Genomic DNA, 14029 nt, shown 5'->3' with positions numbered 1-14029 from the left:
TGGACGGCGGGAGTAGGGGGTGGGGGACTGGGAACGGTGGGAGCCGCTGTGTGGAGAAGCTGCTGCCGGTGTCATGGCGGAGTTGAGTGAGGAGGCGCTGCTGTCAGTGTTACCGACGATCCGGGTCCCTAAGGCTGGAGACCGGGTCCACAAAGACGAGTGCGCCTTCTCCTTCGACACACCGGTAAGCCCATTCCCCAGGCCCGCAGCAATCACGACTTCCTTCCATCGCCCTGGTCATTCTGCCGGGGCCTGCAAGGCTTGGGCTACCGCCTCCCCGCGATGCACCATGGGACTTGTAGTCCCTCACGCTACTCCCTGCCTTTGCTTTTAATTAGCTGGAGCTGTCGTGTGACTACCGCCCCCGGAAGTCACCGCTCCCGCCTCGCCCGCTCCCCATCTCCTGGAGGACTGTGGGGATTGTAGTCGGTCACTCCCCTCATTGCCATTCTAAGTTAGAGGCGAAACGCGGTCGTCGGACTACATCCCCCAAGTGGACCCCGCGAAAGCCTGGGAGGTGGCCTTGCCTGTCGCGCATGGCTCTCCGGGTTTTGTAGTCTCGTGTAGGAGGGATGGGGGGGACCCCCTACTGTTCTGGCCCGGGGTTGGGGTTGGAGGGTGGGGACTGCAATTCCTAGGCGCCTAGTAGTCTGGAAGTGGCCATGAAGAAGGCAGGTTCTGAGAAAGGCCGAGTTAGAGAGCCTCCATCCATGGTCAGTAGGGACAGGGGGCGGAGAGGTGGGTCATTGGTAGTAGGGAGGGGAAGAAAGAGGAGAGGAAAGCTCTAGTCGTTTCTTTTTTGAGGTGAACTGTGGCTGCAGCCCCCTCTTTTTCCTGCCCATCACAGAGAGCAGAGGGAACTCTTTTTAAAGTATTCTCAAGGCGATGGTTTCCTTGGTAGAGGTTACTAAGGCCCTTTTCCCATCCTGGTCCCACTCTTGACTAGTTAGACGAAGCCTCCACCCACACCATGCTTCACGTTTTGCAGACTCCACCCGGTACCTCCCTTCCTGCAGTTCTGCCTTCCTGTGTCACCCTCTAGCAGAGACAAGCCATCAGCCAGGAGAGAGGGCAGCAGCCTGGTTGGGATCCACCCCCTTCACCACCCCTCCCCTCAAGCCACTGCTGGGCCCTGCCCAGGGTGTTCAGCCAGACCAACTCGTGGCTGGGAAAATTGCAAGTCAGAGTGGAAGGCTTCGTTAATGCATCACCAGTGCTGGGTATAGCAGCGTGATCTAAGGCCCAGTTCAGAATCATCCCTGTGAATTGTGGTTTGCTTGGTTTGCTGGGCTTTGATCTGGGCTTCAGACGATGTGCCACTTCTCTGAAGTCTGGCTTTGGTTCAGAGCAGAGCCCCAGGGTTCCCAGTCCTTGGTGAAACTAGCATCTTTCAATTCCGACAGAGAAGTTGGATCACTGCAGAGCTCCCACGGGCCTCCCAGTTTATCAGGTGCAGGGCTTGGTGAAGCACCATCTTGCTCAGGAGGGAAAGATTTTTCTTAATAACCAACAGATGGTAGAAGTCGGTGGCTCACTCTTTACACTCCTGTTTCTCTCTCTAGTAATTGCTTTGAATAATCCAAAAGGGGTTTTTGTAATCTTATTACACTTTCCTTCTCTCACCCCAAGTCAAGAGATCTCCAGTGTGGCCTAATTGCTTTGCTAACCAACTTCAGGCATATTTGATTATCTTCAAATTGGGTTCATGGTAGAAAGAGAGCTTCTTTGACCTCCCTGGTGAGAAATGCTCTGTTTGTTCATGAACATTGTAATCCACACTGTTCTAGGAAGTGGTACAGAGCAATCTGTGGGACCAAAAACTGTCTTAAAGGGTGGCCTGTTTGTAATATCACAGGGGAGAATTTTTCAAGGCCACTGAGGCTTTTATTCCAGGGAGGAGATGCCTGTTGTTGCTTGTATCTGAGTGAAGACTCTTGTTGTCTTCAGTTTCCTCCTCCACCTTCTCCATCACTCTATTCACAAAGGCACTGGTAGCCTTGCTCAGTTTTGGGGAAGTGCATCCTCCCTCCTCAGCTGTGATTTAGGGTGGACACTTATCTTTCCCAGTTTTCTTCTTGGGTTATATGTGTTCTAGCTGTCTCGGCAGGTGTTGCTAGGTTGTTCTAGAAAGAGGATGGCTTTGAGGTTGGAGCTTGATGGGACCTCAGTGGGGATTTAGTTGTTGGTCAGAGGGGAGGTGGCAGGGTTGTGGCTGGAGAATGCTGGATTTTGTGTCCCTGCCAGACTGGGTCCAGGTTTAGCTGTGAGCCCCGTGTAAGACATGGTTCCCCTGGAGTGAGGCTTCAGCAGGAGAGGAGGGAGAGGGCTCAGTGTGGACCAGGGTCCGACTACCTAGTACAGTGTGGTAAAGGACAGATCTGGGCTTGCTGGCAAGCTCAGGGGTTAGATGTCCTGTTCAGGTGCTAGAATCTCTGCTCCTCCAGTCTGGAAGGTTTTCTGAATCGTGGAGATCGAGTAGGGTTTGTCTTGGTGTCCCTGGTTTAGGTTCAGTGTGTGACATGGAGGTCTTTCCTCTCCCAGGAAAGGACCCTTTTCCACTCTGAATATAATCTCTGGCACTAGAAGTCCACAGTATTTGATCCTCATTTACTTTCCTGATCTCTTGACTCCAGGAAAGAGGTAAAGGGAGCTCTCTGCAGTTGACTGGAGGGCTCCAGAGCCTAAAGAAGGAATGAGAAGGAAGATGAATAGTGACTGATAGGTGTTGCTCAGTCCCAGGTGTCCTTGTTGGTTTGTATCAAAGTCATAGGAGGAAATAGAATCCTAGCCATTTACTGGGTCCTAAAAGGCTAAATGACTTACCGAGAGCCACACAGTGTTAGAGCACAGAACCTTTCTTCTGGGAACTAGCAGTTTCTGATCCCAGGTCCTAGTTCCACACCTGGCCAGGCTGCATCCTGCCTGTGTTTCCTACCTTGCCTCTCATCCTGCAGGAGTCTGAGGGTGGCCTCTACATCTGCATGAACACATTCCTGGGCTTTGGGAAACAGTATGTGGAGAGACATTTCAACAAGACCGGCCAGCGAGTCTACCTGCACCTCCGGCGGACCCGGCGCCCGGTAGGGACTGGGGTGGGACAAGGCCTGGGGCCATTTAGGCACATCCCACTGGGCCCCAATTTTGAATCTGTCTCTTCCGTTCTGACCTCCTGTAGGCCTCAGTTTCCCCCTCACCCATTTCTGTTGATGTCATTAAAACTCAGCACTTGTTTTTTAGCTCCATTCTTTTCCGAGGGTAACCCACTCCATCCCACGGATCCTCCCCGTTTGTCCCTTCCCTGGTGCTTATTGCTGATCTTGCCTTTCCTGCCTCGTTGCAGAAAGAGGAGGACACCACTACAGGCACTGGAGACCCCCCCCGTAAGAAGCCCACCCGGCTGGCTATTGGTGAGCACCACTGCCACCCTATTCTCCCTGAGCTGGTCTTTCCTGCTCTCAGAGGTACTAGGAAAGCCCCAAAAGAATGGGCCCGATCAGTGGCCCTAGAGCTCTGGGGTGACAAAGTGAAGTGCCGAATCAGAAGAGGGACGTTTGCCTGTGGTGGTTGTCCCACTCTCCTTCTTCTTCCCTGTCTCACCAGGTGTCGAAGGCGGGTTTGACCTCAACGAGGAGAAGTTTGAATACGATGAGGATGTGAAGATTGTCATTTTGCCAGATTACCTGGAGATTGCCCGGGATGGGTTGGGGGGACTGCCTGACATTGTCAGAGATCGGGTAGGAGTACCTTCCCGCCCTACCCAAGATTCTAGGCCAGGTGGGACCAGAGCAGTGATGTCTTGGGCGAGCATTGACCAAGCTGAAGACCGAGGGGCTAGAGGGGTATGTGGGGCTGGGGGTTGGGTACCGTCTCTGACCCTCTGCTTCCCCCAGGTGACCAGTGCGGTGGAGGCCCTACTGTCGGCCGACTCAGCCTCCCGCAAGCAGGAGGTGCAGGCCTGGGATGGGGAAGTACGGCAGGTGTCTAAGCATGCCTTCAGCCTCAAGCAGCTGGACAACCCTGCTCGAATCCCTCCCTGGTGAGGCCTGGCCCCTCCACCTCGGGGCGCAACCCCCAGAGCAGGGGCAAAGAGGCCACCCTCCTGGGGAATCTGGCGGGAGAGAGGGTCAGGGGCAGGACAAGGAGGGAGACTTGGGGGAGGAGAACTAAGCAAGGGGACGTCAGAGGAGAGGAGAAGAGCAAGATCTTGGACTGGCAGGGGGCCCGCAGAGCCCCCTCTCTCTACCACTCCCGTATACCCCTGACCCGTATTTCAGCTAATTTCCTTCTCCCTGGGTTAGTGGTTGGAAGTGCTCCAAGTGTGACATGAGAGAGAACCTGTGGCTCAACCTGACAGATGGCTCCATCCTCTGTGGCCGACGCTACTTCGATGGCAGTGGGGGCAACAACCACGCTGTGGAGCACTACAGGGAGACAGGCTACCCGTTAGCTGTCAAGCTGGGCACCATCACACCTGATGGAGCTGGTACTCCCTCCCTTCCTCTAGCCGCCTCCACGCTGAAATGTGTTTTAACTCTTATTCATTTTATATGACATGAATAATACATAAACATATTCTCTTGATAAACAATGAAAATATTGCAGATGGGACTAAATCTTCAATTAACCCCCCAAATCCCAGTCCCCTTCCTAGAGGTTACCATCATTATGACTGTTTAGTGAGTATCCCTCCAAACCCTTCTGACCCTAGTTCCTTATTTTATGGGGTCAAGTCACAATTAATTCCAACTCTCACCGTGCTTCACCCCATCTTTCCTGACAGCCAATCCCAGAAGGGCTTGTGACCTCGCTGATATTCAAGGGAGCCAAGAGGGTTACCCTTACAGGCTTGTCCTTCTCTCCTACCAAGGCCCCTCAGGGCAGGGGGTGGGACTGGTGGCCAGGCCAATCCTGAGCCACCCCCTCTGACACTGCTCCTGCCTCCTGCCCTAGACGTGTACTCATATGATGAGGATGACATGGTCCTGGACCCCAACCTGGCCGAGCACCTGTCCCACTTTGGCATCGACATGCTGAAGATGCAGAAGGTGAGACCCCTTCAGTTTCAGATTCTTCTCATTCCTGCCCCTGTCAGGCCCTTTTTCCTTACCTGAGGCTGAGGTAGTGTGGAGAGAGCTGCCACAATTCTCCCAGTCGCCAAGATATGTTGGCTTCCTTTGAAAAGCTTTCTAGAATCATTGATTTGTTCATTGAATACTGTCGAGTACCAGCTGTGTGCTAGTCACTGTGTGAATAAGACAGGTGTGGTCCTTGCTTTCATAGAATTACATTCTAGATGGAAAGGCAGATGTTAATCTTAAGCTCACACCAATAAGTGAATAACTACAAACTGATGGGTGCTATGGAAGAAACATGGAGGGTGCTACAGTAGTCTACAGCAGGGAGACCTGGCCTCAATTTAGGGGATCAAGGCAGTTTCCCTGAGGAAGTGATGCTTGAGTGGAGATCTGAAGGGTGAGGAGGAGTGATTCCGAATGGAAAAAACACTTCAGGTAGAGGGAAGCACATTCATTTCATTCAAGCAGAGGCCTGATGACTAACTGGCCTCTGGGACAATTGCTTGTGGCCTTCTGCTCTTGGATGATATCCAACGTGTCTCCCACGTCATAATCAATAATTCAACAAATTCTAGGCTCCAGCTGGGTATCATCCTAGACCCTGTGAGAGATCAATGTAAAAACACAGGGCTAGGGCCAGCCTGGTGGTGTAGTGGTTAAGTGCATGTGCTCCACTGTGGCGGCCCGCAGGTTCGGATCCCGGGCGCGCACCGACGCACTGTTTGTTAAGCCATGCTGTGGTGGTGTCCCATATAAAGTAGAGAAAGATGGGCACGGATGTTAGCCCAGGGCCAATCTTCCTCAGCAAAAAGAGGAGGAGTGGCATCAGATGTTAGCTCAGGGCTGATCTTCCTCACACACACACAAAAAAAAACACAGGGCTGAGTTTCTCACCCCTTCTGAAGTGCCCCTTCCCATGCAGACGGACAAGACGATGACGGAGTTGGAGATAGATATGAACCAGCGGATTGGTGAATGGGAGCTGATCCAGGAGTCGGGTGTGCCACTGAAACCCCTGTTCGGGCCTGGCTACACAGGCATCCGGAACCTGGGTAACAGCTGCTACCTCAACTCGGTGGTCCAGGTGCTCTTCAGCATCCCCGACTTCCAGAGGAAGTGAGTGGTGCCCTCTCCTCACTGCTGGCCCCTTGGCTCTGCACCCCTAACACCCCAGCTCCTGGTCTCCAGCCTGTAGGTATACCCCTCCTTCAGCTGCCCTCAGCACCTCTGTGTTCTAGCTCAGTCTCGTTTCCTATTACACTGTGGCTGGTGTGCTGTGAGGGGAGCAGGTTACAGAACTGCATCACCATCACCCAGCCACGCACAAACCTCACTGACAGAGTGGAATACCAAATCCCAGGGCTCTCTGTGGCCTCCTGACTGACTTGAGGGTGAGCAGGTGGTCTTTATTTTAGGCTGGTGACATCACATGAGCAGCTAACATGGACATGTAGCACACGGAGAGAGGGAAGGGCTTCGGACACTAAGATAGGAGAAGGGCAGATTCTTAGCATAAACGAGTTTACTGGGGCTGGCCCCATGGCTTAGCGGTTAAGTGCGTGTGCTCCGCTACTGGCAGCCTGAGTTCGGATCCCAGGCACGCACCGACCCACTGCTTGTCCGGCCATGCTGAGGCTGCGTCCCACATACAGCAACTAGAAGGATGTGCAACTATGACATACAACTATCTACTGGGGCTTTGGGGAGAAAAAGGGGAAAAAAAAAAAACGAGTTTACTGTCTAATTGGGCAGGACCTGATGCGTATGTGAAAACTTAGAATGTATTGACCAGGGGCCGGCCCGGTGGCGCAAGCGGTTAAGTGCGAACACTTCGCTGCGGCAGCCTGGGGTTTGCCGGTTCGGATCCTGGGCGCGCACCGACGCACCGCTGGTTGAGCCATGCTGTGGCGGCATCCCATATAAAGTGGAGGAAGATGGGCACGGATGTTAGCCCAGGGCCAGTCTTCCTCAGCAAAAAGAGGGGGATTGGCAGATGTTAGCTCAGGGCTGGTCTTCCTCACAAAAAAAAAAAAAAAAAAAGTTTAAAAAAAAAAAAAAGAATGTATTGACCAGTTCTCTTCAGTAGAATATCAACAATATTTATCCTCTCCCAGGCTGTCTTCTCCCTTCCGCGGCTCTCTCTTGGGGAGGAGGCTGGGAAAGAATGTCTCCAAGTACACTGCATGCTGACATGGTTGAGAAGGGGAGGAAGGGCAGGTTGCTGGAAAGAAATGGACTCAAAGGTTCAACCACAAACTCCCCACTGTGGAGGAAGCCTGTTCACTGGGCTAGGAGATAATTGTTCTCTTCTCTTTTCCTCTGAGCCTGGGCCAGAGCCACTCCAATTATCCTTCCCTTGGCTCCTAGGTATGTGGATAAGCTGGAGAAGATCTTCCAGAATGCCCCGACGGACCCGACCCAGGACTTCAGCACCCAGGTGTACGTAGCCAGGTCCTATGTACAAAGGCTGTGGAGAGGAACCTCGCAGCCTGTATGCCTCTTTCTCCTCCTTGACTGCCTGGAGTGGGCAGCAGTTAGCCCCTGGTTAGTTAGAAGCTTTCAGATGATTGCCTTTTGGGCATGCTGTCTGCCTTGAGTTGGGTTCCTATGGAATCTAAGATTTTTCACATTTTATAGAGTTGTCTAAGGAGGGCTGTGAGCAGGGGTTAAGTTGGGGAGAAAAAGGTATAGATAGATGTCAGACAATCATTAGTTGACTGAAGCTAAAAGGTTCTCTTGGATGTTAACACAGGGCCAAGCTGGGCCATGGCCTTCTCTCAGGAGAGTATTCCAAGCCAGCATCAGAGTCGGGCGATGAGGAGCAGGTGCCAGAACAAAAGGTGAGTCTGGGACTCTGTCCCTTTCAGGCTCTGGAATTATGGGGAAACTGAGGCCACTATAGCCTCTTGCGCCCCAGCTGAGTCACTGCCCTGGCTCTGCCTAGGAAGTTCAAGATGGCATTGCCCCTCGGATGTTCAAGGCCCTCATTGGCAAGGGTCACCCTGAGTTCTCCACCAACCGGCAGCAGGATGCCCAAGAGTTCTTCCTTCACCTCATCAACATGGTGGAGGTAAGGCTGGGGAGATAGCAAGGGAGGGCGCTCTCTACACTCCTTCCATCTACCTGCAATTCTCTCCCTTCTCTCTCCTGCCCATTCTTTCCTCTGTCAGCCCCAACCCAGTCTCACCCCTGTAACCTGGTCATCTACATGCACTGAGCCTTCCCTGAGAGTAGCCGTTGCACCTGAGGAGAACAGTAAAGCCAAGCAGGGATTCTTACACTTGATGGGCTGGCAGCCTAATGGAGGGAACACCCAGAGAAAATGATATGAGGATGCTTACTGCTTATAAAGAAAAATACAAGCACATCCCATCCCAGTCCCACAGTGCTGTGATGGGGCCAGAATGGGGGAGGGGGATGGTTAATTAGGGAAGGCTTCTACTCTACTCTTACATTCCTTTGCCTCTTAGTGGTAGTCTCCCTTCTACTCCCCTCTCTCCCTGACCCCGCATTGACCCTTTGAGGCCCCCATTCCGTTCCCTGGCTGCCCAGACCTCCCCACACTGACTCTTTCCCACAGAGGAATTGCCGGAGCTCTGAAAATCCTAATGAAGTGTTCCGCTTCTTGGTGGAGGAAAAGATCAAGTGCCTGGCCACAGAGAAGGTGAAGTACACCCAGCGAGTGGACTACATCATGCAGCTGCCTGTGCCCATGGATGCAGCCCTTAACAAAGGTGGGTTGCTCTCAGCAAGGCCTGGGTGCAGACGGAGTCTGAGGTCTAGGAGGAGTGTATGGACCTTAAAGGAGCAGAGCCCTGCTCCCCCAGCCAGAGGTCCAAAGCCACCAGCTTGTCAGCACAGCTGTGTTGAGAAAGATAGGCTAGATCATAGAGGGATGTGTGTCTGGTAGGCTTGAGGGGGTGGTGGGCGATGGAGGAGCTGAAGTAGTCATGGACACAGAGCCAGTAGGGCGAGGCTAGGGAGGGAAGGAGGCAGCATGCTCTGAAGGATCCACCTACCAATTCTGTCACCAGAGGAGCTTCTGGAGTATGAGGAGAAGAAGCGGCAAGCCGAAGAGGAGAAGCTGCCATTGCCAGACCTGGTTCGGGCCCAGGTGCCCTTCAGCTCCTGCCTAGAGGCCTATGGGGCTCCCGAGCAGGTGGACGACTTCTGGAGCACGGCCCTGCAGGCCAAGTCCGTAGCTGTCAAGTAAGTGTCCTGTTGGTCAGGTTTCGAACCCATGTCAGGGTGATCCCAAAGATACCATCTGCCTCTTTCTCATTCTCGCATCCCTTTGTGGTTGGAATCTCGGGGTTGTATCAGTTGGGGCTGGTAATCGGGACCCGAGGGAACCAAGAGGCCCCAGCAGGATTGGACTCGGGTGATTACTACACGTCACCTCATCCTGCCCCTACTGCTCCCTCTGCTCTCATGGGACAGGGTCACTTTTTAGTGCAGCATCTCTTCACTCATTCTCTCTATCCTGGCAGAGCACAGGCACTTAGTATCAGTTGTGGACAGAACTTGGATTTCCAGCAAATGGACTTACTTTTTGCCTAACTCTGTCATTGGCACGGGCTGAGATCTGAAAGAGTGCTTTGGTCCCACGGGAATTCAGCCATCTTTCAGCTCCTTCTCCTCACTTCTGCTGCTCCTTGTCTGCAGGGGCTCTGATGCCTGCCCAGGGCAAGATAAGAATATGGAGAATCTTCTGGGGGATTAGGTCTTCTACCCACGAGAAGCTGAACCCCAGGGTGGGGGTTTCAGGAGAGGAGGACCTTGGGATTCTCTGGGTACCAGGACATTCTCTCTTCTCTAGGACCACACGATTTGCCTCATTCCCTGACTACCTGGTCATCCAGATCAAGAAGTTCACCTTCGGCTTAGACTGGGTGCCCAAGAAACTGGGTATGGTGGCTGGGATGAGCAAGGGAGGTTAAGCAGAAAATGCTAGAAAAAGAAGGGGCCTTAACACATGTAAACTAGTGTTTCTCAAACTTTCCTCTGAAAGGAGAAAATATTACCTGAAATGTTTCAAAGTGTGTCTCGTTTGAAAAGCACTGACTAAAAATATTAAAAGACTTCTTTGATTTTATAGTTATGATTTACAACCAAAAGTGATGTTCATTGTTTTATTTTTGTGATTGATAAGATGTTTTCATTTTGACTATCTTGAAACAATTCATTCTTATGGGTCTCAGAGGCCCCTGACGACTTGGAGAACTGCTGATGTAACTTTATTTCCTCGATCAGTTGAGACCACAGAAGTATAGAATCATTCTGTTGCACAGGTTGGAGCCCCACTTCCCTGCCCAGAGCTCAAGTGTGGTAGATCGAGGACTAGAATCCAGGTCTCCTGACTCCCAGGCCCACAGTTATTTTTATTACCCTGGGACCCCTAAGATTGGTACTGCTCTGTGCAGCTCCTTACTATAGAGCAGTGCCAAGACAAGGGGAAGGGGCTGGAGATTTCCAAAGTGCTTTTTCAGGGAGGGCCTCTGGAAGCTGCTGAGGTGACCCTTTGCCTGCCATTCCACTTACAGATGTGTCCATTGAGATGCCAGAGGAGCTGGACATCTCCCAGTTGAGGGGTGCCGGGCTGCAGCCTGGAGAGGAGGAGCTGCCTGACATTGCCCCACCCCTGGTCACTCCGGATGAGCCCAAAGGTAGCCTTGGTTTCTATGGCAACGAAGACGAAGACTCCTTCTGCTCCCCTCACTTCTCCTCTCCAACATGTTAGTGACTCTTCTTCCTGCCCGTCTCTCTCCCTTGCTGACGTGGGTCTTCTCTGCCTGCCTCCCCGTGGCCCTGTCCTTTGCATTTCTCCTGTCCTCCCTTTCACATTTCCTCTGCCCGCTTGATGGATGTGAGGAGTGACTAGAGCACTCCCAGCCACATTCTCTGTGTGGATGGCAGTCGCACTGGCTAATCACCTCTACCCTTGTTACCTCACGGGTTGGGGGTCGGGGCGGGTACCATACTCCAGAAATGGGGCCCATTCTGTGAGAATGGGCAAGGAAGGGGATCCATGGGGGATCTTTAGCCTCAGTCCTGCACCTTTAGGATACGGCTGGACCCACATTATGTTGTGTTGTCATTTTAGTTCTGGAATAAGGTGCCAGGCCATGGAAGAAAAATGCATGGAATGAGTGGTTGGAAAGAGGGCTAGAGGGCTGGACTGTGTGAGGGAGGAGGAGCAGACAGTGGCCCAAGGAGACAGGTCACAGTGCCCACACTTCTCCCACCACAGCACCCATGTTGGATGAATCAGTCATCATCCAGCTAGTGGAGATGGGCTTCCCTATGGATGCCTGCCGCAAAGCTGTCTACTACACAGGCAACAGTGGGGCCGAGGCCGCCATGAACTGGGTCATGTCGCACATGGACGATCCAGGTAGGCAAGGGTGGGTAGCAGGGCGGGGCAAGACCACTATGCTCCCCTAAACACTTCAACCCCTTCACCTCCGCAGATTTTGCAAACCCCCTCATCCTGCCTGGCTCCAGCGGGCCTGGCTCCATAAGTGCAGCAGCTGACCCCCCTCCAGAGGACTGTGTGACCACCATTGTCTCCATGGGCTTCTCCCGGGACCAGGCCCTGAAAGCTTTGCGGGCCACGGTATGGGCTGCCCCCAGCTGAGGACTGGGAGCCTGTGGGGAAGAAGGGGGTGGGAGTGAGGTTCCATCCTTCATGAGTAAGACCAGGGACAACTGGAATGGTATTGCCAAGGCCAGGGCTGCACCCTTCTGTGGCTGTGATGAAGGAGCTGAGGCCTTCACTGGTAGTTTTCTTGCCACAAACTTGTTACAAACAGTAATGCTTCCCTCTTCTCCAAGAACAATAGTTTAGAACGGGCTGTGGACTGGATCTTCAGTCACATTGATGACCTCGATGCAGAAGCTGCTATGGACATCTCGGAGGGCCGCTCAGCTGCCGACTCCATCTCTGAGTCTGTGCCAGTGGGACCTAAAGTCCGGGATGGTCCTGGAAGTGAGTGTCCCTGGGAAACAGAACAGGCCTGGTGGCATCTAGCCAGTCTGCTACGCCAGATCCTCATTCCAAGGCAGCTCTGCTTCCCTCAGGGGGCAGAGGGGTCAGAAGCTTTTCCATGAACGTGACTTCTGAAGGTGGGATTCTAGGAGGCTGAGACAGACTTTTGATCCAATATATGCCCCGCCTTCCTTGACCCTCATGTCCTGAGTTTGAGCTGTTAGATACATCTTTGGACTGTCACTCAAGGATTCCTCTCTCATTGTCTTCTCTGCCCTCTGTCTCCCCTTCCCTAGAGTATCAGCTCTTTGCCTTCATTAGTCACATGGGCACCTCTACCATGTGTGGTCACTACGTCTGCCACATCAAGAAGGAAGGCAGGTGAGGGAGGGGCTGCAGTGTGCATTTTGAATGGGGGAGTGGAGGTGGGAATGAGTGGGGGCATCCTGGAAGTCCTTGGAGTATTTGTGGGAGGAGGTAAAAGATGGCAAATACACCAGGAATTGACAATGCCTGAAGGCAGGGATTGGCGAACTGCAGCCCAAGGGCTGAGTCTGGGCACCGGCTTTTATACATAAAGTTTTAATGAACACAGCCACACTTAGTCATTTATGTATTGTCTGTGGCTGTTTTCACGCTGCAACAGGAAAGTTGAGTAGTTGTGTCAGAGACCAGATGGCCTGTAAAACCTGAAATATTTACTGTGTGGCCCTTTACAGAAAAAGTTTGCTGACCCCTGCCTAACAGGAATGGGTGGGGGGTAGCTGTAGAGATACTGCAGGATCTGAAGACACTGAGGAAGGGAAGGGACCCCTGTGAGACTGGGATGCTCCCTTCAGACAGGTAGCGGCTGGACTGTAGGTTTGGGGGCCCAGTCAGAGAATGTTGGGAGCCTTTGCCCCAGGATCATCTCCAGGGGCCATGTCAGAGAGACTGAGTTGATGCAGTGTGGAATGCCCAGTTTGTTCCTCCTTTTCCGCTCCTTTCTCACTTCCCCAGATGGGTGATCTACAATGACCAGAAAGTGTGTGCCTCTGAGAAGCCACCCAAGGACCTGGGCTACATCTACTTCTACCAGCGAGTGGCCAGCTAAGAGCCTGCCCTCTGACCCCTTACCACTGAGGGCAGGGGACAGACCACCTGGCATGAGGGCTGAGGGCTGAGGGATGGACTTCAGCACCCCCTGCTCTGTACCCTTTTTCTTTTTGTCCCCAGCAGCAGGGAAGAAGCTAGAGGCCATAGGAAAATGGCCAAGCAAAGTGGGTGGGCACTCGAGAGACTCGGGATAGAGCAGGAAGGGGACGGAGGGCCGGCGCCTGTGTGTGAGGAGACTTTGTTGCTTTCCCTGACCCTTGACCGCACAGTGCTCTGCTTCCCTGTGTAATCCCGCCGGCCCCTGGTGTGGAGGGGGGCTTGTGTGTGTGTGTGTGCCTGGGTGTAGCTTTGTGCAGCCTCTTCTGCAGGAGGGGGTGTCCGTGCCTCCCCTCCCCCTTTGTGTTTGCTCCCTGTGTGGTGGGTCAAGGAGGGATATGAGGGAAATGGGGGCCCCCCTCGCTCTCCTGCCTCACTCTTTCCCCCACCGTCTCTTCCCTGTCCTTCTCTGGAAAATGCCAAAATACACGATGTGAATAAAAGTACAATGGCTAAATTGTGCCCTCTTTGATACCTTGGAAGAGACTTATCTTCCCTGGGGCTAACAGGAAGGCCGGTTTCCTCCAGCAGTCACAGAAGAGGAGGCCTAAGTGGGTATTTCCCAAATGTCCCTAGAGGCCAGGGAGCCCTGGGCCTGGGCTCCAGGCCCTGCAGTCTTGTCAGGCCTTGGCCAGCTGGAGCAGAGTGGGCTACTCCTGGTGTGTGTGTGGGGAGGGGGTGGCTGTAGACTCTGAACTGCCTCTTTCTTAGCTACACAGTTCCTATGCCAATGTGGGCGGTCCCTCCCCCTCTAAACCCTGTTACTTGACCAGTA

At 53.1% G+C, this 14029-nt stretch overlaps 1 protein-coding gene across 3 annotated transcripts; it reads left to right on the top strand.

Moving 5' to 3' along the window:
• The first annotated feature begins 21 nt into the window (after positions 1-21).
• On the top strand, positions 22-13716 carry USP5 (ubiquitin specific peptidase 5). Of its 3 annotated transcripts, none has more exons than XM_004438698.3 (20): positions 22-184; positions 2955-3080; positions 3341-3407; positions 3601-3734; positions 3891-4036; positions 4299-4483; positions 4951-5045; positions 5998-6191; positions 7443-7514; positions 7828-7915; positions 8020-8145; positions 8656-8809; positions 9110-9284; positions 9895-9983; positions 10619-10741; positions 11326-11469; positions 11546-11691; positions 11910-12063; positions 12360-12444; positions 13063-13716. In XM_004438698.3, exons 1-20 carry the CDS (start codon positions 74-76, stop codon positions 13154-13156), a joined length of 2508 nt encoding a protein of 835 aa, XP_004438755.1. In that variant the 5' UTR covers positions 22-73; the 3' UTR covers positions 13157-13716. The 3 variants fall into 3 exon arrangements, with proteins under 3 accessions (XP_004438755.1, XP_004438754.1, XP_087298952.1); XM_004438697.3 differs by having other exon boundaries at positions 10619-10810; XM_087442826.1 differs by lacking the exon at positions 22-184 and adding an exon at positions 692-713 and having other exon boundaries at positions 10619-10810.
• The last annotated feature ends 313 nt before the right edge of the window (positions 13717-14029 follow it).

The sequence above is a fragment of the Ceratotherium simum genome, chromosome 17, assembly GCF_057802395.1.
Source record: "Ceratotherium simum simum isolate JZ-2026a chromosome 17, ASM5780239v1, whole genome shotgun sequence".
In the NCBI taxonomy this organism is placed as follows: Eukaryota; Metazoa; Chordata; class Mammalia; order Perissodactyla; family Rhinocerotidae; genus Ceratotherium; species Ceratotherium simum.
Note: the sequence above shows the minus strand (reverse complement) of the source record. Positions and strands in the feature narration are given on the sequence as shown.

Coding starts and splice junctions, on each gene's coding strand:
- USP5 (XM_004438697.3), top strand. CDS start 74: ATGGCGGAGTTGAGTGAGGAGGCGCTGCTGTCAGTGTTACCGACGATC. Junction 4,484..4,950: donor CATCACACCTGATGGAGCTG/GTACTCCCTCCC, acceptor CTCCTGCCCTAG/ACGTGTACTCATATGATGAG. Junction 7,916..8,019: donor AGCAGGTGCCAGAACAAAAG/GTGAGTCTGGGA, acceptor GGCTCTGCCTAG/GAAGTTCAAGATGGCATTGC.